Here is a 26713-nt window from a genome sequence, read left to right as displayed (position 1 = left end):
AGCAATTTTCGATGTCGACAGTATTTATACTTGCTTGCTGTTATGTCGTCTTCCATGGCGAGCGCGGAAGTTTGAAACATGAAGATACACTTCATTTCTAAAACTTACCATTTTTTCCATCGTATTTCCTCGTTCAGTTGTACGTGGTATTCAAAAATATCCTGAAATATTGTAAAGCCATTAGGTTTGTTACGTTCTAACTTTTCCCTTCCCCCGGTATTCAACGCTCCGCCAGGTTATCTTAAGAAAACTTCTGTTTACTCAAAACAAAATCTAAACTAAGGGCTCACGAAAGGAAAAGATAAAAATGTAATGGAACTCGAACTAATAAAATGAAACCAATTCTGACCGATCGTATAGCACAGTGGTCGGCAAGGTGCGGCTCCAGAGCCGCATGTGGCTCTTTGGCTCCTTAAGTGCGGTTCTGGTACAAATATCCACGGAAGGCGAAATATTTTCATTTAAAAAAAACTTGGTCAGAAAACAAAATTACATCTTATTTTGATAAATTAAAATTCTTCTATAAATCGAGAACCATGTATATTTTTTTGTTTGAATAAAAAGATAGATAGGTAATTAAAATTTTATATTGTTGTAAAAATACGTAACGAACATCGAGTTTAATTTTATTAGTTTTCGTAAACGTAAACATAAACCATGTACAAGCTACCGGCATGCTTTTTATAAAGTAGTGAAGGTACAAACTGGCATCACAGAGCAGCAGTTGCAGTGTAAACAGTTTTGTTTTATCTACCGTGTCTGCCGTTGTCCTGTCTTAATTAAAAGTTGTTGTATTTTTTAATCTAGCTGCACATCTTACAGGCTTACTTTCCAAGGAGATGCAAGCACAATGTTCGCCTTAATAAATATTTATTAAGTATTAAATTTAGTTTTATTTAGTATAATAAAAGTTTACTAAACAAGCAGATTTGGCTCCCAATTTTCTTAAAAATTGTTGTAATGTTCATATTTGGCTCTTTGGCTAATACGTTTCCCGACCACTGGTATAGCGGAAAGATACTCCATTGTTGTTACTTTTTTTTTTTTTTTTTTTTTTTGGTAGTTTTCCATCGTTTGAATGGCCAGTCACACATCACACACTTTGACCCTTTTATAATTTTTCGTTTAAACAGATATGATAAAAATGGATAAATATGCTAGCAAGCTTAAACTTTTAGTAAAATAAAACTCTTAAGAATAATGACTCTGCGTCAGAGTACTTCTTAAAAATTGCCTATGTTTATTGAATAAGCTTTCTTGGTTAAATAACAATAAAATATGGATAGCAAGAGAAAGAAATCATACGGTATCATAATACTATCAACATAAACTATAGGATCTAACTTTCCTTCGCCACATAAACTAATCTAGATCCTATTAATGAACCTAGCTAGCTGGTATTATTTCCTACACAAGCGTGATATAATACCAGCACAGAAAAGGCTGACAATAACCCTTTACTATTTTTAACTATGAAAAGGAAAAGCACGTACTTCCTGCTTTACAATAACACAGACAACTTGTGTAGAAAACGAGATAGAGGGCGCTCCGCTTGCGCTACCAGTATGTTTATTAGTTTCTGTGTTTCTCCTTACTTGCTTTGGAAACATTAATTGTCCTGATTCGGAACAGCGAGCTTACTGAAGCTATGTTCAATAAATTGTGAAGTAGACAATACACACAGGAAGGGTATACGAAACCCTTTATTTTTCTCTCTTTACAATGATTTCCGGAACTTCGGAATAGAGAGACCAACCACTTGTGGTCTGAACGTAAGAATATAAAAATATTAACTAAAACTCTAACTAAACTAACTTTGGATTAATAAACAAGTGCCTACCTTAAGATTGGCCGTGAATTAACAAAACGCCGTATGTAGTACAGAGAGCTGCTAAAACTACGATACGTTTAAAATTATCAAGAGGATTAAACCTCTGGCCTTGAAGGCAACCAGCAACCGAGTAAAACTACTATGGCAAGCGGCCTGCTTCTAATAACTCCTTCCTCTCTCTTGCTTGGCAAAAAACCACAACTTAAGTACTTGGCGTTAGCAAGACAAATTTGCATAAATAAGTTAAAAGCTTTTAATTCTGGCCGGAAGTAGAAAATAGGAAGTGATAGTAAAGATTTAAAATAAAATAAACGTTAGTAAAACTTAGGATCCTTACATGTTTAGCTAATTAAGAATTTCGGCAGAGAGAGTTGAGAGAGAGGGAAGAGAGGGGATGAGTGTGGTTATATAGAGAGGTGTGTTATTAAACAGTTATTTTGTAACTCCAGCCAATATGTAATATACTTGTATATAGTATTTGATTCATAAAGTAGTTAGTTTAAATAAGTGTGTTAATTTACCAATATGACATTAAGGGGACAGTACACCTTTAAAATTTTCAAAAATTCGATTTTTCAATTTTCTGATATTTTTATAGCCCAATCATTTATGAGTAATTTGGTGCAATTGTTTTTTTCATACGTTCATTAGTTTGCGAGATATTGAAAATAATGTAAATATCGAAGCAGCTGTTTTTCTTACACCCGCAATGATCGTGGCAGCTGCTGTAGTGTTTGATTACAGTTTTAAAGGGCCTCAGTTTGGATTTCGTGTGCTGAAAGCCAGCCATTGCTATTTTTAAATAAAAATATGCCAGTGGAAGAAGACGAGATGAAACGTTACTTCTACTTTAATTTTGTTTTGATACGTTATCGCTTGCTTATCACGTTGTAGTAGAAAATGAGAGCTAAGTTTAAGAACTGTGATTTTGTTTGAAGTTTGCTGCCTTGTTTATAAGATTTTACCGTGGTTTATTGTGTGTATTTACTAATTATATTAAATAAATAGTACGCTTTAAACACTCTTTACAAGTACTTTATTAATTTAGTTATGAATATGGATTGTGAAATTCCTAAACGTTCTTCTGGCAAGCGTCAGAAGAAGCGAAAGTTTCATGGTAATCGTTTCACAACACCAGACAAGCAAAGCATTTTTGTGAGTGCTTCAGCAAGAAAACTTAATTCTAGTTGTTTTGAAAACATAACTACTGATTCTAAATTTAAAGGATATAGAATTTTGGATATCGAAATTTTATTCAGTAATATTTCCAAGTATCTGTGTTGTAAACAATGTGGATCAGATGTACAAGTGTGCGAAAACAACACTAATGGATTATCTTCAAAATTTTTTCTGCTTTGCGATACTTGTGGTGAACTGACTTCTTTTTATTCTTCGTCTATGATGGGTTACAAGAAAAACATTCCAGAAATTAATGAAAGATTTATGTATGGAATGAGATGTATTAGTCAAGGTCTTGCAGGTATGCGCACATTTTGTGGTGTAATGGACTTACCACCACCTATCCAAAAATCTGCATATTGTAGAAAATTAAGAAAAATGCTGTCGACAACTTCAAAAGTTGCTGAAATGTCTATGTCGTATGCTGCGGAACAAGAAATTGAAGCAACTGGCTGCTCAGACCTCACAGTTAGTGGGGATGGATCATGGAAAACGCGCGGCCATTCATCACGCGTGAGATTTGCGAGTGTAATTGGTGCAGAAACTGGTAAAATTTTAGACATTGAGGTACTTTCATCATACTGTAAAGGTTGTGAATCTTGGAAAGGGCCAAAGTATGGAGCACAATATCTTTTATGGAAAGCAAATCATGAAGAAAAATGTATCAAAAATCATGAAGGATCTGCAGGTAAGATGGAAGTTGATGGAATATGTAAAATATTCAATCGTTCCATAGAAAAGCACAGTGTCCAATATGTCAGCTATATTGGGGATGGTGATACGAAAACATTTTCTGAATTGCAGAAAAATCATAACTATGGAAGTGATATTGTGTTGAAAAAAATCGAATGTGTTGGTCATGTACAGAAACGAATGGGTAATAGGTTGCGACAATTAAAAATCAATATGAGAGGAAAACAATTGGCTGATCATAAGCCACTAAGTGGAAAAGGTCGATTAACAGATAAAGTTATAGATCAAATCACAACGTACTATGGTAATGCTATTAGGAGCAACAAGGGATCATGCATGGATATGCGTAAAGCTGTGTGGGCTATATTCTATCATAAACGTTCTACCGATGATGAACCTCTTCACGAATTTTGTCCACAAGGTGAGAATTCATGGTGTGCGTTCCAAAGAGCAAAAGCTGCTGGTTCTGAGAAAGGATTCCAACACAAGAACAGCATGCCAGCTGCAGTGATGGACTGTATAAAACCTATATTTAAAGATCTTTCAGATCCCAAACTTTTGAAACGTTGCCTTGGAGCAAAAACACAAAACTCCAATGAATCATTTAATTCCCTTGTGTGGAAACTATGCCCCAAAACAAGCGGATCGAGTAAACTTATCGCACAGCTTGCTGCATATGAAGCAAATTATATCATTCAATGATGGGAGAATAGGTCGACTTGAATGCATAAAAAGAATGGGCTTTCGTGTAGGACAGTATGCAATTGAATCAGCAAAAAAAGCTGATAAAAGTCGAATTTTTGATGCAGAAATTAGTAGTTCAGCTATGAGTTTAGAAAGTCGCAGAGCAAAACGCATGGCAAACTCTGTAAAATTTGAAACTCAGAAAGAAATAGAGGGCATTCTATATGAAGCTGGAAAATTTTAAAGCTGTTTTATGTTTTCTTTAATAAATTAAAATATTCTATAATACTTGTGTTATATAGATCTCTATTATATAGACTATGATCAACTTTTAACTATCACTTAAATTTTCTTCTTTTATTTAAGTGAATTTGCAAATTTTGTATTTTTTTAAAGAATTTAGCTTTTTTTCGAAGATATTTGTGGCACGTAAGTATATATAAGAAGTCATATTTTTGTCATTTTTTGATGTTTCATTCCAAAATTTATTAATACAGTGGCAAATAGTCATAGTTACATGTATAAAATGTATTTTTTCATGAAAGTTCAAAATATATTACTTTATTCATAAATTTATACTTTAATTGCATTTATCTCAAAACGCTGTTTTTACAACTTGCGCGCAGGATATTTCCAAAACTATTTAAGTAACTCTTTTGCAAATTTGTATATACTTAACAACAATTATGATTACCCTTGTGTTCTACTGACATTGATATACATTGTAAATTAACACTTTTATGACCTTCTTAAAAGCAAAAATTATGCAAAATTAATTTTTATATATATATTGTAATATTTAAGAATAAAAATTTTAAAATAATTAATATATAATAAAACAAAATTAGAAACTAAATCTTTTCTTTAATTTAGCATTAAATTTATTACTAAAAAATAAATATAAAATTAAATATCTTGCGCGCAGTGAAAAGTTGAATTTTCGAAAAATGAAAACATAATTTTATTTAAGATAATTTTTAAGTATCTAAATATTAAATTTTCTTCATTAATTATTTTTTTTATTTTATTATAAATAATGGATCTACATACTCTGAAAGTTTTATGCATATAACTGGAATAGTTGTTTTTTAAAAAAATGAGAAACATTGGTCAAATTTTGAACATTTTCGGATTGTTAAAGGTGTACTGTCCCCTTAAGAACCACCGATGTATGATGGAATTAAGTATGTTTATTCCACAACTTGCGGTGGAAACTAAGAACTTGTAACACAAATCAATTCAAGTCTAAAACGAATTGTGCTGGATTAGCACTTTTAAATAGATACAGACAAGCTTACAATACAACTCATAAAAGCATCCAAAAATTAATGAACTCATCAGATTCTTTAGAATTTTCTTCATGTACTTTAGTATCAAAGTTTAGCTATAAAAGAATTTAAAATAAATAGGTCTAAAATTCATTTTTTAATCGATAAAGTAATTCCATTGGTAATTGACGGAAAAAGTTATTGTTAACAACAAAGAAGAGCTTCCATGTTGCTAATCTGTAAAAATAAACTTCCTTCACTTAATTAAAGCTGAAATTCAAAAAATTAATTACTAATCAATAAAGCCCGGGAAACTAATTATCTCTAGAATCCAAAAAAAATACATCCGCCTTGTGATACATTATTTTCTTACAATTACAATTACGGCGCTTCTAAGTTTAGCTACTTTTTTCGGGCGGACGAATTAATTTTTAATTAACAACTAGTGCAGTGGCAGTCAAGACTTTCAAAAGTTTCTCTTTTAATATTACTTCCTTAAAACATTTAATTTTGTATGAAAATAAATTAAGAAGTTTAAACAGCTTAAATATTTTAATGTTAAAAACTGAAATATATATAAATGTGAAATATAAATAAATTGGCAGAAATTATGAATATATATGCATTCTTAAATATAGATATATATTAGACATATTCTCATAGTCTAATTTAAGAAAATTGATATCTAAAATGATCAGAATTTGATAAAATATCCCGGGAAATGGAGATAAAATTAAAAGACAAAATAAAGTGAAAGGAGAAATTTTTGTTTATTCAATCTAAAGAAATAGGAAGGTGGGCACCAATTATTTACCACACATCGCTTTTTTCATGAATTCCATTTCTATTTATCATGAAAATATATAACATATATTTGGTTACTTCGAATACCTGCACTGATACATACATCGGTTCTACTTGATAGGGTAATATTTCTTAACATTCCCTGCCTAAGGAATCCTATTAATGAGCTGTCATTACAATCCAAACAACAGCCTATTTGGAGGATAGTGCATTGAAATTCGATCCTATGTACTGGATATCCTAAATTAGTGTCCTAAATAGCTTTCAAAAATTTATAACAGGAAACAGTTAAGGTTAAAAAAACAGTTCTTGCAGAAAATTCATGTGACAGAGCATTAATGTTTCCTCCCAGAGTTCGTGGTTTTAGTCCGAAAAGTTTCCAATAGATAGCGCTGCAAATTCTTTCTACCATTTTTCCATTTTTGATATATGCAAATCATCAAAATACATCCGAAGAACAGATTTAACTTAAAATGAGTGTTGTTTGCGACCGGACGAGCAGTAGAGAGCTGAATAGCAGATTCTGTAGAAAAGTGATGTAATTGAAGTATTCATTGGAGGAAAGAAATTTTCTTATATCGGAATACCACTGACAGGGGGGGGAGTATTTCAGCACCAAGAAGAAACTTTCAGTATAATTTCCAAGTCGCAAATGGTCCACAACCGAATACAATAAAAACATTGTACGTGAAATTCAAACGAAGAGGTAGTGTTGCAGATGAGAAAGTCAGACCTGTTGGACAACATCGCTCCGCTATTACAGAAGCAAATATGCAGGTTGTTAAGGAAACAATTGCAGGCTGGCCTAGGATTCCGTCCGGGAAACTGCAACCGTATGTCATTTGATCAAAACGGCGACGCGTACGATAATGCCTTTGTGCCTGGCCTTGCTCTCATACAAAATTCCGACACAGCGGCCGCTTCAGACCGCACAGAAAAGGAACATGTTTGCGAATGAAATGCTCGAAATGATTGATAGCGGAAATATGTTGTTACATATGGCTATACTAGAAATATCAATCCAAACATAATAGTGGAAATATTGACGTCAACTCTATGTGGTTTTCATATGAATCACATTTCCATCACGATGGATTCGTCAGCAAGCAAAATTGGCGAATCAGGAGAACTGAGAACCGTAACGAGTGGGTGTTCCACAATCATTCTCAAATAGTGACAGTATGCTTCCAGAAGGGGTATAATGGGACTTTTTTTTCTACGTGAAACAGTGACTTGAGAATCGATATGTTCAAATTTTGCTTGATTTGTCGAATGAATGACCAAAGTATTACGACATCCTGATTCATGCTAGATGGTCAAGGTCTCACCGAACTGCTGCAGTTTTAGACTGCAGTCTAACCGGGCTATTGCACTCTAATAGGAATATTTTGATACCCGTGTGATTGTTTAAATTACCCATTCTTCACAGAAAAGGGAATAGAGTGGTCACAGCATTCACCAGACTTGACTCTGTGGAGTTTCTCCCTTTGAGGTCACTTGAAGAATGCAGATTACTGGAAAAATCTCCGAACACTTGAAGAACCTGAAGAAATAATCAGTGACGAATGTGCAGCAGTTCCACTGGCCGCTTTTCAGAAAATGTCTCCTAACTTCGTCCTCCGATCACGATGTTAATATGGCCTCCGATGTTATTACGGCTGGTGGTGGACATTTCAAAAATGTTTCAATGTAATTTTCATTCATTAAAAAATTGTGTTGTGATGTTCAATTATTTTTCTTTAATTTATGGGTTTACTATCTACAGCGCTATCTGCCGGAAAATTTCTCAACTAAAACAGGAATTTGGGGAGGAAACATTATGCCCTTCACTTGAATTTTCTGAAAGATTTTTTTTAACCTTAACCGTTTTTCTGTTATAAATTTTGAAAACCATCAGTCTTCATCGAGTTAGTCTTCCAAGGATGATAACAGATTATTCATTATGAAGAATTGAGGTCCAAATGTGTTCAGAAAAAAGGCCTTAGATTGGATGCAGATATCACCCCAATAAATATTGGCTGTAAAATCACGTGAAGATACTGCATAGCTCTGAATCTGTAAATATATGCAGAACTATGTATTACTTACTTCAGCACTATACTAGTATCCTGAAACCTGCATCTTACACTTTCAACTATGTTGATGAAAACTCAAAGATGCTCTTAAGATTTTCAAGGAGCAATATTTGTATTCCATTTGAAATCCGACTCAAGGATAAACTAACCCATGTTGCAATATCGAAGCAGTATTTTCAATGTACTATGATGAGCAAATATGCAAGTGCTGTTGAACTAAATACATATAATCGGAGTCCTTACACTTAAAAACAGTCTCTTATATGAAGTCTTTTCTCTGAGTAAACTCTAAGGATGTTGAGAGATCTCTTGTTAGTGCATTTGAATAATATCGGGCAGTTACGCTCACAGTCCTTTCATTCAGTTGTGATTCATGGAAGACTACAAATATTTGCTTCGTGCATACTTTTGCAATCTGAAATTTCTTCCGAAACTTAGGTATAGTGTGTGGTAGAGTATTGAGATCCTTTGACTAACCCTAAATCTGCCGTTGATTTCAATACCCATCAATTATATATTTAGTAAGCGTCCTTGCGCTAATTTTAATCGCTATAAATCGATTTATTTCGTTAAAAAATAACAATAACCATGCTGTTAGGTACACAGTACTCATGAATTCTCCCACCACGAACTACTTAACTCCTTCACATCCAATCCGCCCGATACGGCCCTACATTGAAACAACCAGAACCGCCCGAAAACGGCCGAGATTGTAATCTTCTTTTCTTCCCTCCCCCTAAGTAACAGGTGCACTTTCCCCAAATGCATTATATCAGTTTACTGCAGATAGCTTGTCCTAAGAGGTTTCCTTATCTTTTGGTTCATCGTGACATTTCGTTGTTGATTCTTTTGTGGTATAGTGTGCTTTTAAGCTTTAACTCTTTCTCATCGAAGGCGCCCGTAACGCCCGTTCACTCAGACAACGGCAAACCGCCCCAACACCTCGTTTATTTTCTACCTAGATCTTTCCCCTCCATCTTAGTGTATGGCTCATTGGTTTCGCGAGTTGTTAAAAGATATGTCAATCATTCTTTTGAAGCAAATAAAGGAGAAATACGGAAAGCTATTGACGTTCGCAGGTGCAATGACATTCGCAGGTGCAATGACGTTCGCAGGTGCAATCCGGCCCTAAGGTGAAACTGCACACAATGGAAGAAACCGCAGAAAATCCTCCAAGAGCAGCAAGGGGAAAGGAAAACTATTCCAAGCCAAATTCGTAAACACGGGCGTTTTCGATGTTTGTTGAAAACAGATTTGGTCGTCTCTCGATGCGAAAGAGTTAAACAGCAATGAAAGAGCAGTTTAAAAATTTAAGGATTATATTTATTTTTAAACAATTTATTCCTTCCTGTAAAAAACGGAAATAAACAAAATATCAGTCGTGATCATAACAAAGCCGGAAAGGCTTGTTGATCTGACCTTCAGAATAGTTTTATAAAGAACGGCTTCAAAGGCTAATGGAATCTTTGTTAGAAAGTACAAAGGATGTCATTGGAAATCTTCACACCTATTTTCTGCGTTAATGGACGGGGAGGGGAGGAAATTGCTGTGAAACTGGAAAAGTAATTCGGGCGATTCGGGTATTTTAAAGATACAGCTTAGCGAAGTGGATATGGTATAAAACTCGATTTCAAAGAGTTAAACTGACTGCAAAAGTGCTACAGTTTATCCGTTCTGACATTCTTAAACAGATTTCTGTTTATTATTTCAGAGGAGGGTTTCAGTTTAATGTTGATCTCTTTGTCTATTTACCGGGAAGCAAAGGTTGTTCTTCTTTCTTTCTTTTAGAAGTCTTACAGATATGAATATAGAAGAGAACTCCAAATTTCCAATCTCCAATTATCGAAACTTCATGTGGTATAAAACTTGGTTATGGCAATGTATACCTTCATGTACGCGTAGGTGTAGGACGTTGTATATTAAAGCATCTGAAGATGAAAACAAAAAGGAAACTACCAATTTAAAAAGGAAGTGCAATTTTGAAAAGAAATTTACATTTCTGTGTGAATATATTTTATTATATATTCACATATAAGTGAATATATTTTATTGCTTGAATATAAAACATATTTACTTTAATATAAAGGTTTATAATTGCAATCCGCTTTTTGAGATCCCAATTCTGTACAACCTATTAGATTTTCTAGAAAGAGGAAACGTGAAATATTAAATCTGTTCGAGTCGGAATTCGAATCAGAAATATTCTAGCTGCTAGATAACCACTCACATCATAAGAGTACGTAATTATCATTCACAATATAAGTCCATATCGCTGGCATAAGTCCATATCGCTGGTCCATAAATCCATATCGCAAAGTCCATATCGCTGGCAAAGCGATATGGACTTTGCGTCCCGGGGCAGGAATTTGATTTGTATTATGTGTAAAAAATTTCAACGATTGGTCAGTGCAGCTATGCTCCGCCCACTTCTGTTATATGCCTCAACAACTACGCCCCATGGACCTTATAAGAAATAGACTAACCCAAATGTGTTTTCTCCCTCGTCTGAGGCGTTCCCGGCTGTCACCTTGATCACATCCGGAGGAGTAGGAACGACTTGCAGAAATTTAACAGTGGTTGCTTATTGCAGCGTGTATCAAGAAAAAGCTGGTTGTAGCGCCTCATTTCACAAATTAGAATTTCTACATATTTTTATTTTTGAAACTGAGATTGATTTTTAAACATTTAGCATATTTATCAAGCATAATTAACGTTCCAAATAATTATAAAGCTATTGCATGCTTTCAGGGTTGGATATTTTTTTAGCTTTTCCTATGCTGTAAGGAAATTTGTAACTATTTCTTTTAGAAAATAATATTTTAAATCTGAACTAATAGAAAATTTCAAACAAGCAATTTTATGCTTTTTATTGGCGTAAATAAGTAAAAAATGCTAAAATATTTAAAAACGAATTTTTTAAAGTTTTGTTTAAAATTCTAAATTGTGCTGCTTTTTTAAAATTATAGATGAGTATTATAGCACAATTTTTATAAAGGAATTTTATTTCAATTATATTTCATAATACATCATAGTGATAAACATTTTTGCATCCTTAAAAATTTTTATACATTTAATTCTAATATTCAAATTGTATTTAACCGTAATAATTAATTTTGCTTGTATTTTATAGTGATTATTAGTCCAAAGGGATTTGAATCCCGAAGGACTATTAGTTTCGTTTTGGCATTTTACGTCGGACGGATAAATGTCGGTTCACTTTTCAAACTGTTGCCATAAAATGTTAGAGTCCTGCATTATATTTGAAGAAATTAAATAATGAAAATCTGCGTAAATGTATGTATATTTCTCACATTGTCATAAAATAACGGTACATAGAGTCATCGAATTTTGAATAACGTAATCCTCCAACGAATATGAGCATGTGGAAGACCAAATTTGAAATTTGAAATTTGTTTTATGATCGATTTCCTATTTTTTAAAACTTTGACGAATTTTTGATTAACAAACTCAAGGATTTCAAAGCGAGCAATGGCAACGTTGTGCAGAAAAAACATTTTTATCTCCAGCGCGTGAGTCTCTGTACCGTAAATTCTAAAGATATGCTCGTTTTAAAACTATTTTGCGATATTGCTGTTGCACTGGATCTTATGGTTTAAGTGCGAGGAACATGATATTTAATAAAGAAAGGTAACACACAAAATGTTAAAAAACGCCCCTTTGGACGTAATTTAAAATCTGAAACATTTCAGTTTTTTTTTTTTTTTTTTTTTTTTTTTTTTTTTTTTTGTTAATTTAATTTATTAGCCCAAAGGGGCGGTAGCCTAGAAAGGCTGTTAGTTTCGAAGCGTCATTTTGCGCTGTTTTACTATAAATGTCCGTTTCTCCTTGCAAATTGTTGTTACCAATTATTATCACCCTGTATAATATTTAAAGAAATTAAATAATGAATTCAATAAATAAAGATTCATGCAGATTGCATGAATCTTTATGTATGAAACATACATGTGTTCATGCAGATTGCATGAATACATGTATGTTTCTCGCACTGTGACAAAAACGACAGTATCTAGAGCCATCAAATTTTAAATAATGTAATCCTCCACCCGAGCATCGGCATCTGAACGGCGGAATTTCGAATTTGTTTTAATCTATTTCATATTTTGTAAAACTTTAACGAATTTTTGATTAACAAACTCAACGAGTTCAGGACGAGCACTGTACAGAAAATAACAGTTTTATCTCCAGTGCAGAAATTCTAAAGATATGCTGTTTTGAAATGTATGTGGTTTACGGGCGAAGAACATGATATTCGATAAACATTGGTAGCACACAAAACTTTAAAAAAGGTTCCTTTTGGGCGTAATATAAAATCTGAGTGCTTCTAGATTTTATTTTATCTTTTTTTTTTCCCCTTCATAACGCTCAGAAATTTTTAAGCTTCGAATTTTATGAATTATTAAAATAACTAATCCACTTTAATGTTAATAATTTAATGATCATATAATCAAATAAATATGATCGTTTTGTAATGTTATTATAGTTTGGAGAATCACTGCCTGAAAATGTTCATTAAATTTTTTAAAAATTATCAGATCTTGTTTAATTTTACCTTATTTATTTCAAAGCATCGCGTACTATCAATCTTATTTAATTTTACTTTATTGTTACGCAAAATTAAGTTCATAAATTTTGTGCTTACCGTTTTACCAAAATAAAGATTTTTGTACAAGAATTACGCTTGAAAAAAATGCGCAAAATGCAGTAAAAAGTGCTTTTATAAGATATATTAAATCCTATTTGGAAAAAACTGTGGCTTTCATAATCTCATCACTATACAACGTATCACATTTAATAATTAAAAAGAGTTATGTGATACAAACGCCATAGGCTTCAGTGTTAAAAAAACCAGATCGTCCCTACTCTTTCTTGCCGATATGTGGGTGACGCGCGCCCCGCCCACTGGGTTAGTCTATCTCTTATAAGGTCCATGCTACGCCCACGATACTCTGTTAGCTTCAAGACATGGAGGAAGAAGGAAGCTACTAGTAGAAAGTATATGCTACTAGTTTTTATGCTAGAGATGTGCTAAATTGCTTTAACGATGTGAAAGTTATGCTTCAGATGTTAAATCGCTATTTTGGACAAGTTATGCCACTGTTGCATACTACCATATTGGATGTCATTCGGCACTTCAAGTTCACAGATTGTTCCAACATTTGGATTTATTTTTCACTTTTAGGATACTTCTAAGTACAGTTATGGATAGGTCGTATACCTTTAAATAAGCGAAGACCTTTGACCTATAATTAAGAAGTCACTGTAACCATTACCAGGATTTTTGGAGTAGTAACATGAAGAATAAACTGTTTCCTTGTTGGGAATCGAATCTTGTTTGGAACCTCCAATTTGCAGAAACAACTGAAAGCATAAGAGTAATATCACAATTTCATGCTAACACAAGAATTTTTTTAATTTTGATCTTAATACACTTTTTCTTTTATATGTGATAATGTACAGTACTCTAGTTGATATTTTAAAAATGTACATTATATTTTTGTTCTGAGTCAATAACTAAATAGCTAGGAATTTGATTAATCAAAATATTTCGAACATTCTTGTGACAACCAAAATTAAAATCTCAGCATTATATGAAAAGCCAAACAGTCTAAGTTCATGTAAAGGGGCATTACATCAGCCACATGAAAAGCATTATTATTATTTACTCGTGTAAATTGTTTCTTCTGTTTCTACTCTAATTTTCCACTCCGTTTGTTTGCACAATACAATCCTATTGAGAAACTCATTTCAGAATTCCTTATTTAGTGTGTTTCAATGAAATTTTTATTTCAATGACTGAATAATATTCTTCTTTCAAATTCTTTCAATCATTGTGTTGTCAGAATTCAATAGGAAGCATGAATAGATTTGATTTCTACTTTTCGCTAAAAATTAACTAGAAACTAATCAGCGATCTCATTTTCGAAACAGAATCTCCTGTGTTTCTTTAATAAGCAAATAAATCCAGTTCATGACTATGTGCTTTTTAAAAAAAGAATCCGTGCGATTTAGTTTGTAGCTTGTGCTCAATTAAGAGTAAGTAATTCACGAAGTGCAGAGAGAGATAAATTATTTCCCAAGTTCTCAAAGCTCTCTTTGTTTATAAAACGAGGAAATAATCTGAAGTGTACTTCACGAAGTTGCCTTTGTTTGTATAAATCAGCGATATTTCTAAAATGTACGTATATTGCTCAGGAACTAATCCTTTTTTTATATAATCATAACGCTCATTGAGTTCTTATTCAGAGAAACCTCTAGTCTTCTTTACGTCATTTTCAATTAAAATATTCAGTATTCATAATCATTGGTATTTTGGCATCGAAAATGAAATTCGACAGAAATCCCGCCAAACTTGCACCAGTGCATCTGGCAAGAGTCTGAAGGAACTAAGCGTTCTTATTTAATTAGATAATCAGAAGTCTCACTTTATTTAGTTAGATAATAATGAATCGCTCTTTATTTACTTAGAAAATCAAAAACTGCAAGTTGCAGGGCGGGGTATAGTGCATAAAACATTAATACGAGTAAATATGAGCTTTTTAAATTATCTAACAAATAAATTCTTTAAAAGTAGCACCAGTCATTCTGATAACGTAAATGGCAATGCCGCTATGGGGGGGCGAGAAGAAGCTTCGTTCCGACTGCAATATTGAAATACAGATGTAATTCAATATTCAAACAAACGCTTAAAAGTTTGCCTTCCTTCTTAAGTATTTTATTTAATAAATCTAGCTATATAATTTGTAAGTTCGCAAAATTTCTGTGTTTCCTCTCCTGCTGCAACATTGCATTATCCTTCCCAGTTGTAACTTGGCAGAATAGAACTATATACTTGGTAGAATAACCCGAGACTTATCCTTTTGCTTCAAACTGGATCATCTATACGTACTACCTTAAAGTTGAAGATTATCAACGAAATTTTTCGAAGTTATAATGCTATGTTTAATATCAGAGAAAACAAAATTCATTGTTTAACGTAATTTATAATTCATAACTCCTTAAACCTCAACGAGCCTAAATTTTCGAAAAATATTTGCTTGCATAAGTTTCACGTAATGATATCCTGTGATTCCTCATTCATTTTGATTGGTTGACTCCAGTGTAGCATAGTGCCGAACGGACGTTTTCTGCCATCATCATAAAAGACTGAGGGCTAGGAACTTGTAGATCAAGTTAGCTGTCAAAGAGCGTCTATTCAACTAATTAATGGGATTGGGAAGCTAATGTGTTTCGTGTCCTTAGGCAAAATACCAACTTAACGAGCCACTAGTATCTTTCCTGAGTGAATGCCGAGAAAAGTGGCCATAATAAATTTGAGTTTTATTATCACATATATACATTCGCCTGCTTTGTGGGTAGCTCCGTGGAAGTCATGAATAGCTCTGTGGTTTACATTAAACTGGAAAGTTGAAGAATCAATTTTCGATTGATGAAACATGATATCATATTATCCCTTCCGTCCTTCTCAAAGATATAAGCAACTAGAAACTAGAGGACATTAATTAAAGGGAACTAATTAATGCCCCTTTAATTATTCTTGAATAGCTCACCTAGTGCTTTTGGTTTTCATGTGCTTCACCAGAAATGAAAGAAATAAAGTATATATTTTGCCATTCTGTAGATGTTATAATTGAAAGATTTTGATTCAAATGATAAATGTTTGAGAATCGTCTATCATCAACTTGTAATCAACTTGAAAAAGTACATTTCAAGTTGTGTATCATCAACTTGAAATGTACTTTTCACAAACGGCGTACACTAGTTAGTGCTGGCTATTATCTCAATAAAAGAATGCAATTGCATCTATTTTGAACTTTCTAATCTTTAATTTTAGATTTCATCCTACCAGAAGAAGTATATAGCAACATGGTGAGTGACCTTCGTCAAACATGCCCCATTGACAGAATGTGCCAAATCCTTGCCAACGCATCAACATCTCCTATCTACAGATACGTAGTCACTGCAACGCCATCTACGCCAGTAAGTATATTTAAGTTCATTTGTTACATTGTTCATAAGCTTTCTGTGTCACTAAGCGATTTCAACGACTGTAAGTCATACGTCACATTAATTAATCGCCATTAGCTCGTGATAACTCTTCCACAAACATCTCTTGAGCAAATTCTTCTTATCTAAGATAAAATGTTCTGATTAAGAGTCAATAATACGGACCTTCGAAATCTGAAAGTTAAGATATTGATCCGAACTAAATAGATTGTTAAAATTTTTCTGGTTTGAAATAAATACAGTTCTGATTAAAGAAGGGTCTGCTTTATTCAAGGTGAAACTACAAGTAAAACTGACAATTTTTTTATAGTTTGTTTCCCTTGAATGCTATTCTAAGAACACAGTAAATTTGTAGAAAATTTCTTATAGAAGTTTTATAAATGACATTACAATGATATTATTGCCTATATGAGTTTAATAAATGATATCATTGCCTATACAAGTTTAATAAAGGATATTACAGCGATATTATTGCCTACTAAGCGTTAGGCAGCACACTGCGCTTGTCGAAAGTTTGATGAGGAGACAGCTGCAGAACTCCAAAGAAGCGGAAAACCGCCATAACAGCAAAATCTCTATACTTCATTTTTAAAAAATATTAAAAATATAACATTCATTACAAAAGTAATTACTTTTATTATATTTCATCATTTTGCTTTTGATTTCAACATCAAACGCTCCATTCATATTAAGACTTAAATGATAACAATTAATTTTGTTCTTTAGCAGCGCTTGAGTAGTTCAGTGACGAATGATATGCCAGAATAGGCATGATTTAGTATTTTTCATTCTTTTTCATGCGTCATTTTTTCTCTAAAGTGGAAAAAGAGACTTGAATGATATACTATTATCCACAAATATATGCCATTATCAATGATATATTATTATATTTTTTTACTTTAATGCACAATTGATAGCCAAAATACTCTCATGAGATTGGTTCCAAACGGCTTTTCTATTTGAGGTTTTATACACATGCACAATTTTAAAAATCATATACGAAGTGCACGGAAGATTGCCTCCTCCATTAAATCAACCGAGCGAGAAACCATTTTCTTCCCTTGCCGGTAAACCCACTAAAAAAGAAACCATTTCCTTCTCCTCAGACTTCACAGCTGCCCTGAAAACTTTTAAGGCTTGAAACTAAGATTTACTTTTTCATGCCAGATGTACCCAAACGGCTATTATTTCAGGTGAAAGGCTCAATTTTCGGGTGACGAGTGTAGGAAAAAAGAGAAACATCTATAAAACGCATATATCTTTTTGAATTAGAAATGTTTAAGTAAAATATTTAATATATACCTAGTTTGTTTAAGGAGGCTCATACACCTTAAAACCCAAAAGATCTTCGAATATGTGACTGTTGGATGAATTTGAATAATTTATTTATTTTAAAAGCAATTACTTCCAACTTTTTACAGCTGACAACATAATATAGCTGCTTTCTGGAATAGTAATGAGAAAGTTTGTGTTGCCACAAATATTTTTATAATTTAATCCGCTTTGTGACGAAATTTTTCGTCATGTTTTCAACCTTTCGCGCACAGTTTAAAACATTCTGTTGCATAATTTAATTCTATATTTAATGTAGAGCTTTTATAACATTTGAAAACTACTGTGAACCAAAAATTATAAGAATTTCATTTTAAATTAAAATTTTATTTGGAGTTGAGTTTAAAAATGTATTTTATTAAACAAAATCTGTAATGTTTTCGTGCATAATTTTTTTTAATATTAAAGTGTTCATCAGATTTTTGGTTCAGGTAGAAAATAGTGCCCTTATAAAGAATTCCATCCAATTTCAAGTATGTACCGTTAGTCATTTTTAAAATATCACGCGCGCAAGGTGGAAACATGACGAAAAATTGTGTCACAAAGTGGATTAAATTACAAAAATATTTGTGGCAACAAAAATTTTCTGGTTACTTGTTTTTAAAGCAGCTATATTATGTAGTCAGCTGTAAAAAGTTGTAAATAATTGATTTTTAAATAAATAAAAATATCTCAATTCTTGCAACAGTCACATATTCGAAGATCATAAGGGGTTTAAGGTGTATGAACCCCCTTAATAAAACATATTCTGACAGATCTCAGACTTAGTAATAATTTGTAAAGTTTCTAAGCTGTAAGTTTTTTCTTATTTAATGAGGCTAAAATTTAGATCACAATGACAAATCCGTTTTTTATAATCCTTGTAATGTCTAATGTCTCATATCAGTTATCCAAAATCTTGAAATCAGTGAGAAAAATAAACAGAGATTTATTACAAATTTGAATAAATAAAATAAATATTTATTTTTGGTTTCTTTAAATTAATTTTTATAACCGTAGTCTTTAATTTTTATCTGAACTTTAATGTCCAACCATGCTGAAATCCAACACTTGCTTTATAATTGTCACACAATACAGAGACATTACGACCAAATATTTGCTCGAAGGTATTAAGCTGATAATAGACATCATTAACTTCTGCTTTTAGACCCACTTTTCTAAACATTCCATTGCATCTAAATTATGTTACCTCTGTATGAAACATTTTAGCAGGATATAAATAAAAAGATATTGTCGTTCTTGATGAAGCATTAATTTACCTGAATGGCTTCAATAAAAAAAGGTCAAAAGGTCTATTTATTACAGAAAACGATGACAAAAAAATGTAAAAACCTAATTCCATTAATGGAAAGAAAGTTTCAGTAAGAACCGCATGATTTTCTCAATATTCTCTTATATTGGTGAAAACTGTTGAAATCAATTCAAGGTATAATCAAAAGAAAATTTTATATCCGATATTTTCAGATAAAAATTGACTTTCAGAAAGTGAAACTTCAACAAGTCAGACTTCGAAAAGTACCTCTGAATTCCTTGAATATATGAAGACTGATATAGGTATTGCACATACACTTTTGCAGCATATTTCTACGATGCCTTCTGACGTATCACCTATGGACTATTATGCATCTGGTCTCTTGAAAGCCAAACTTTCCTTCATTTATGCCAAGAGCTTTTGAATGCTTTTATATACTTTTAGTTTATTATAAAAGTTCTATCTTTGTGTCACAGTTGGATAAATAAATCAAAGTTTCCTATTACGTCAGTATTTTTTTCCTCTCTGACATTAAAACGTGATTCGCAAAGATATTTGCAACTTAGTTTTCTCTCTAGTCATTGTTTTTCTTGCAAACGAAGAACGTGAATTTTTGAGAATGTTTCGTGATCATGTTATCAAAGAATCACTCTGAATATAGTAGACTGAGGTATTTTTAATACATTCATCATGTGCTTCTGGGACGGACTTTTAAGACCATTTTAAGAACTATAAATATCTAGATCTTGAACTAACCACATGTATTTCCTGGGATACGATTTTTAAAATCTTCAGTTCTTTGAGAATTTTAGATTCTTTTGCTTGACATTTCACTATAAAATTCTCTGCAGTTTTTGGTGATGTTATTGCATAATGTAATCCATTTACATCAAATGTAAATGCAAAGATTGTTCAATAAAATAATAGTTTGTGGCATAAGTTTGCAGTAGTTAAAATAAAACAGTCTGTGGTTAAATTCATTATTATAAAGTACAATCTGTTCCTTCCATGTAACATTTACCGTACTACGCGTATGGATCAAAAGAACTTCCTGCTTTTCTTAAACATAAACTTTTTTATTCCATGTATTAAATTTCGTAAAAGTTTTAACCACCGTGTAAATTCCAAGTTTGTTATGGATCGCCCAATTAAAACGTGTGTAGCTCTTCCATTATTATACTATTTTGTTTACTTTAATTTGAAGTTCTTTCATCATGTTAAAAGAGGGTTTTTTTTCTTATATCTAGTCCTAAAAAACAGATAAAATAAGAGATTTATTACTACATTAATTTTCCTTCCTCTTTCAAACTTCACCCAGTAAAACTATCAAAGTACTGCGCATGTTTAACCTAAATAAGTCACAAATCGTATGAAGAATAAAAACTAAAAACCTTGTTCATTGTTACGTGAATTTAAAGACATTTAGAGAGCAAAAACATTATTGAAAAGTATATTTTAAAAATGCAAATGATCACTTTTGTTCTCATTTAACAAAAAGCGAAAACAAAACAGATTCCAAAATGCCAGTATTTAAATTGCATGTTTCAAATCCACAGCAATTATTCAAATTTATTTGGGAAACAAGGAATTTAGCTTTTCTTCAGTAGCTCTGAGTACAGGAGAAAATCAAGAACAGAGGATGGGCAGCATTTATTATTCAACTGCAATATAGATGTTTCTTGTTTTTAATTTTTTATTTATTTATTTTTGTAAAAAAATTATAAAAGTATTATGTTTTTAATATTCCTGAAAAAAAAGATTTGTCATGTACGTACGTCATTACTTACAACGTTCTCCCATTATGCAAAGTTAGTGTACTATTTGGCAGGTATTAGATATGCAGCAAGCTCTTAGCATTTTAATGTAAGAAATTTGTTCCCTCAAACATTCCCTTTTATGTAAAGATTTTCAGCAAATAAATATAATTCCTTGAACAAGTTGAAAGCGAACGACAGCGCATTTTTGACAGCATGGTGCGATTTAAATTTTCTTTTAAGCTGATCATTTATATTTTAATGATAATAGGATTTCAACGGGTTGTGTTCAAAAGCATACGTGCGTAGAATAATTTATTTATTGTTAAAAATATTAAATAGAATTGCTTGCATTCATGCATGAATTTATATCCAATTAAAATCTTAAACTGAAGCAATTTTATGTTCTTTGAGCGAATAATTTGGAACTCGTAAGCTTTTGCAGCTTATACCGACTATAGAATCAAAACAAAAAAAACAAAAAAAAAATCTGAAATTTTGATTTTAAATTACGTCCAAAGGGGCGTTTTTTTTAACGTTTTGAGTGTTACCTTTATTTATTAAATATCATGTTCTTTGCACTTAAACCATAAAATTTAGTTCAAGAGCAATATCGCAAAATAATGTTAAATTAAGCATATCTTTATAATTTCCGATATACACAGTCTCGCGAGCTGGAGATAAAAGTATTTTTTTCTATATAACGTTGCCATTTCTCGCTTTTAAAGCATTGAGTTTGTAAATCAAAAATTCGTTAAAGTTTTACAAAATATAAAATCTATAATAAAACAAATTCCAAATTTGGGATTTCAGATGCCCATATTCGCAGTAGGATTTTGTTATTCAAAATTCGATGGCTCTATGTACCATTGTTTTATCACAATGCGAGAAATAGACAATCATTTATGCAGATTTTTCATTATTTAATTTCTTCAAATATAATGCAGGACTCTAACATTTTGTGGCAACAGTTTGAAAAGTGAACCGACGTTTATGAGTCCGACTCAAAATCGCAAAACGAAAACAATAGTCCTTCAGGGACAAAGCCCCTTTGGACTAATAAACCGGCTTATATTAAATTTTAATCCTTTTTGTCGTAAAATCGTTTTACAGCAAAATGCTCAAATACTTCGATTGCATTCGAATTCAAAGATTCATGATATATGACTATAGTTCTTATCGAATCCCTATACCTACAAAGAATGCGAACATATTGGTGTGCACGTACGGGTTCGTAATGAATTGAATGCGCACAGAACCGATAATAAATTGATAAAAATTAATTTCAGGGAAGATACATTTTACAGTTCTAGAACTTTCCACACAAGTACTCATGCAGCTCTTCTTAAGTATAACAGAGCACAGTCAGTAGTTACCACTTTAAACTACTAAGAACATTAAACAGAAAACAAGACAAATCGCATATACAGAGCGAAGCTCGCACGGAAATCTAACTCTGAACTAAAAACTGAGAACTTATGCTTTTGTAGTTTTCCGCCAGCCGCCAAGAAATCTTTAGTCCGTTTCTCAAAGTTACTGTAAGGTATATAGGTTAAAGTAAAGGCCAGATACGGTTACAGTTAAATTTAGGGATCAATTTCATTTATTCAATTACAGTACCAATTACAGTTATAGATAAAGGTAAAGGTAAAAGTATGGGGGGACACCAGCGATGTACCATAGGTCAACTGGTAATGCCTTCCCATACTAACGCTTTAAAAAAAAGGGGGGGAAAAGGGGGAATTGCAAGTTTTGTAGGAATTTACATAGACTGAAGCTTTCCAAAAGGTCTAGAGTTTGCCTATTATGGTACATCGTGCAATCCCACAGTACGCCCTGCGTCCAGTATTTAATTAAAATAATGATGTAGGACATAAGGAGATTACAAAATAGTCGGAATACAATTTGAGATTCACAAGATAAATTGAACATCTGATTTGGTGCAAAAAAAAAAAAAAATAGGAAATAAACATATTTAATAAACAAATAAACATAATGAGATAATTATAGTTACTACTGGCAACACAATGTTAAAATGAATTGTAATAATAATGCTAAAGAGGTGGGTGTCCATGGGTTATTTCAGATATATTGGTTTATTGCAGTTTATAAAGTTCCCGAGGGGTGCCATTTTATCCATAATCACAGCATGTAAAAGTTTACTAAGCAGTATGTGGACTTACACTTGACAGAGATCTAGGCCGTAGGAAAAGAGTCGTTGCATAATTTTCTAAAACTTTGGATACTGATGTTTATCTTTAATTAAAAACCTTTGGAATGCCAAGATATCAGTTCTTGGGGATTTTTTGTAACAGTTATACAGGGACCGGGCCCAAATGTCGCCAAATGATCGCTAAGTTTCTTGTTGGTGATATCTCACCAATTTAGCGATATAACCATTTACTGCCTTGTTAAATAGACTTGACCTTGTAACCTTTTTTTCTCCGACAGAGTTTCGCTCTCTCAAGCATTTCATGTTGTATTATGCAAAACATTTGGTTTCTAAATTATTTACACATACGCAAAATTCGTAACATTATTGGTTGGTTCGAAAGCTTGGGCCCTAGTGATAACAATTAGATATCTACTGAATATTATCCTAGAAGAGAAACGAATGCAAGAAAAAAATGCAGTCACGAAGAGTTAAAGTTAGCGGATTTTCTTATGCAGTTTTATAATAACTGTCTTGCTCACTAGATGGAGTTTCATCCATAAAAGAGAACACAAAGTACTTCGTTATAAGCAGTTTCTAACATTGGTTCTTATTTCTGAGATGATGGTTAGCAGCTAAAAGCAAAGTTCTTGAGTCATGATTAGATTTAGTCACGCCTAAAAACTAGTAAAGAAAACTAGTAAAGGAGATTTGGATGGCCATTCATATTAAAAGGCAGAGCTTATTACACCATTTTCACTAAAATTTTAAACTGAGAGAGAAGCATTATCCGCTAATGCTCTGTCTCGCACAAATTTTCAAGAACAAAATACACGTAAAGAAATCCGAAAGGCTTCAGATTTTAACGATCGACAAAAGAGTTTGTAAAGGTTTTTGTACGCTCTCGCTGAGCTCGCAGTCTCTTAGTCTGTTCTTGCACTCATTCTTGCTAAACTTTTTTTTAATCTTTTTAATTTTAATGTTAACTATCGTTTTCTTCGAACTTCGCAATCCAATCGCAAAATCCTGGGTGTGGAGAATCTTCATCCAACACCCTTTTAGTTCGGGCGCCACTGTAGAGACATTAGGTATTTTTTTTTTTTTTTTTAAGTAAGAGAGAGAAAAAATTAGCAATCGCCTTCGCAGGGAATCGAACCACGGACCTCTGAAATACCGCCTCAGTGTGCTGCCCACTACACCACGAAGGCACGCTAGGAAGGCGGGATAAATACCTTATAAGTTTATTACTCAATAACATTCTAGATTAAATTTGAAAGTATCTTAGGCTTTGCAACTGAATGGCAACATGGTGGCAGGTTGAAGATAAAGGTATTTTATTTCGGCGGCGGCAACACATTGGTTTCATAAACCCAAGTTTGTTAATTAAAATTGAAAGATAAATATCTTGCATTTTTTTCGAAAATCAACAGTCTCGCCTGCTGGATATAAAAATGTTTTCTTTCGAACCGTGCTGACACTGCTTGCTTTCAAATCGTTAAGTTTGTTAATCAAAAATTCATTAAAGGTTTATAGAATACGAAATAAATATTTAAGTAAATTCGATATTCAAATTTCAGGATTCCAAAGTGCACATATTCCGGTGGAGGACTAAGTTGTTCAAAATCTAATGGCTCTAAGTGTAATCGTTGTTTCGCATTGCAAGGAAACTACATACATACGTATATGGGCATGGGGAAGACCAAATTTGAAATTTGGAATTTGTTTTATTATCGATTTCATGTTTTGTAAAACTTCAAAGAATATTTCATTAACAAACTCAGGATTTCAAAGCGAGCAATGGCAACACTCTACGGGGGGGGTGGAAAAATTTTTACCTCCAGTTCGCGGAACTCTGTATCGGAAATTCTAAAGATATGCTCATTTTAAAATTATTTTGCGACATTGAACCGAAATTTATGGTTTAAGTGCAAAGAAAATGATATTTAATAAATAAATATAACACACAAAACGTTAAAAAAACGCCCCTTTGGGCGTAATTTAAAATCTGAAATCTTTCAGATTTTTTATATATGTGTATGTATGTATTGAGGGCGATAGCATAACCAATAACCACAACCTTAGAAGTAACATGAATGTAAGTATGTATATGTATACAGTTAAACTGTATATGTATAACTGTTAAACATTTATTGATTTTAAGTTTAACTTGTTGAGTCTAACTTGTGAATATTTGCGAAGTATTTAGCTCGACTGTCAGAGCATTCTAATTTTAGTTGCTAACTAAAAACCGAAGATTATGGTTTTTAGTTGTACTTGACATTGTTTTGACGTGACTTTTAAATTAATGTTCTTGTATACATTTAAAGAATGGATTTATTTCTTCCACTACTGTGCCCTAAGAAATGAATATTTCAGGGGTCTTGGACAGTCGTTGAAACATGTGGTAGTACTGTATCCCGGAGATTGATGATGCAATCAGATTCTTCCACAGATAGCTTCGGATTTTTCCTTTCGACTTGAGGAAATAATAAAACTGCAGCATGTCTAGATGCATCTGTCGTTGACAGTAACATAAATCCCAGCGTTATCTTCCAGCAATTCATATAGAGTATCTACTTAGTAACTGCATAAAATAGTCTAAAATATTTGCTTTTCTTATGAATTTTTAAAATTTGTATTCAAAAAAATATCGAAATGTTCAACTCTCGCATTTTCCCAGCTTTCTGCTATTAGTGCGTTCAGCAAAGACCTGCTGATTCTTTCACTGGTTTATAAATTTTCAACCTGTTTTAAAAGCATTTCCTCATACTTTTTAGCCTTTTTTAATCCACTTTTCTTGCTTTGCTTCGTAAATTTACATTTATTCCCTCCATCTGCAAAAACGTGTTTGTTTGAAATGTATTATAAAATTTGTTTAAATAAATCTTCTGTGACTAACGTAACCTCGTTATGCTCAGGATAAGTATCATCGTCATTAGTACTTTAGATAATCTTTAAATTTTTAATTCTTAATTAATTATGAAACGAAATTTTCACTCTCAAACTACTTAACAACTTCAGCCTAACAATAGGCTAGAAATGTAGCGATAAGTACCTCACTAAATAAACACTGTGTACTTATTTCAACGCAAAATAGATAAATAATAACTGCATGCTGAATATCTAATGTTTCATTCTGGTGAAAGTAGACGGAAAACAGGAAAGAATTAACATAAATATAATTGGACATTTTAAATAAAACATTCAGTGTCGCATATTATTTTTCCCTCTCTCCGTTTCAAGTTTTAATAGCACATTTAAATGAAACTGAATAACTTCTAAACAGAAACATATAACGCAGGAAGGAACTCACTTTAAATTTAAATTTAAGGAGAAACAATCAAATGTTATTTATCTAATATTGTATGCAAGTATGTATTATAAAAAATCATTTTTTTCAAAGACTGGAAGTTTAATTTAGACATGAAAATATTTTCTCTTTGGTTATCACTTCTATACTTTTCCAACTTGGGAATATTCCATCTGTCTTTCCATCTATTAAGTAAAAGTATTTTTTATACTTTTACTGTAAATACCTTTTTTTTTTTTAGTTTCTTTGTTTAATTTACCTCCAGCAGCCTGTCATTTCAGCTTCATTTATCATCAGTAAATTTTCACTAAGCTTTTTAACCTTTCATTCGTAATACAAATAGCCAAGATAGCG

At 32.3% G+C, this 26713-nt stretch overlaps 1 protein-coding gene across 1 annotated transcript in view; it reads left to right on the top strand.

Moving 5' to 3' along the window:
- LOC118199568 (uncharacterized) overlaps nucleotides 1-26713 on the top strand; it is a 753888-nt gene that overhangs the window by 677554 nt on the left and 49621 nt on the right. Inside the window, exon 10 of the mRNA XM_085818213.1 lies at nucleotides 16387-16532. Within this exon, the coding sequence (XP_085674339.1) occupies nucleotides 16387-16532 (146 nt within the window). The remainder of the gene's footprint in view (nucleotides 1-16386; nucleotides 16533-26713) is intronic.

Source organism: Stegodyphus dumicola, chromosome 6, assembly GCF_044657685.1.
Source record: "Stegodyphus dumicola isolate Sdum_Otavi_A_Nest chromosome 6, ASM4465768v1".
NCBI classification, from domain to species: Eukaryota; Metazoa; Arthropoda; class Arachnida; order Araneae; family Eresidae; genus Stegodyphus; species Stegodyphus dumicola.
Note: the sequence above shows the minus strand (reverse complement) of the source record. Positions and strands in the feature narration are given on the sequence as shown.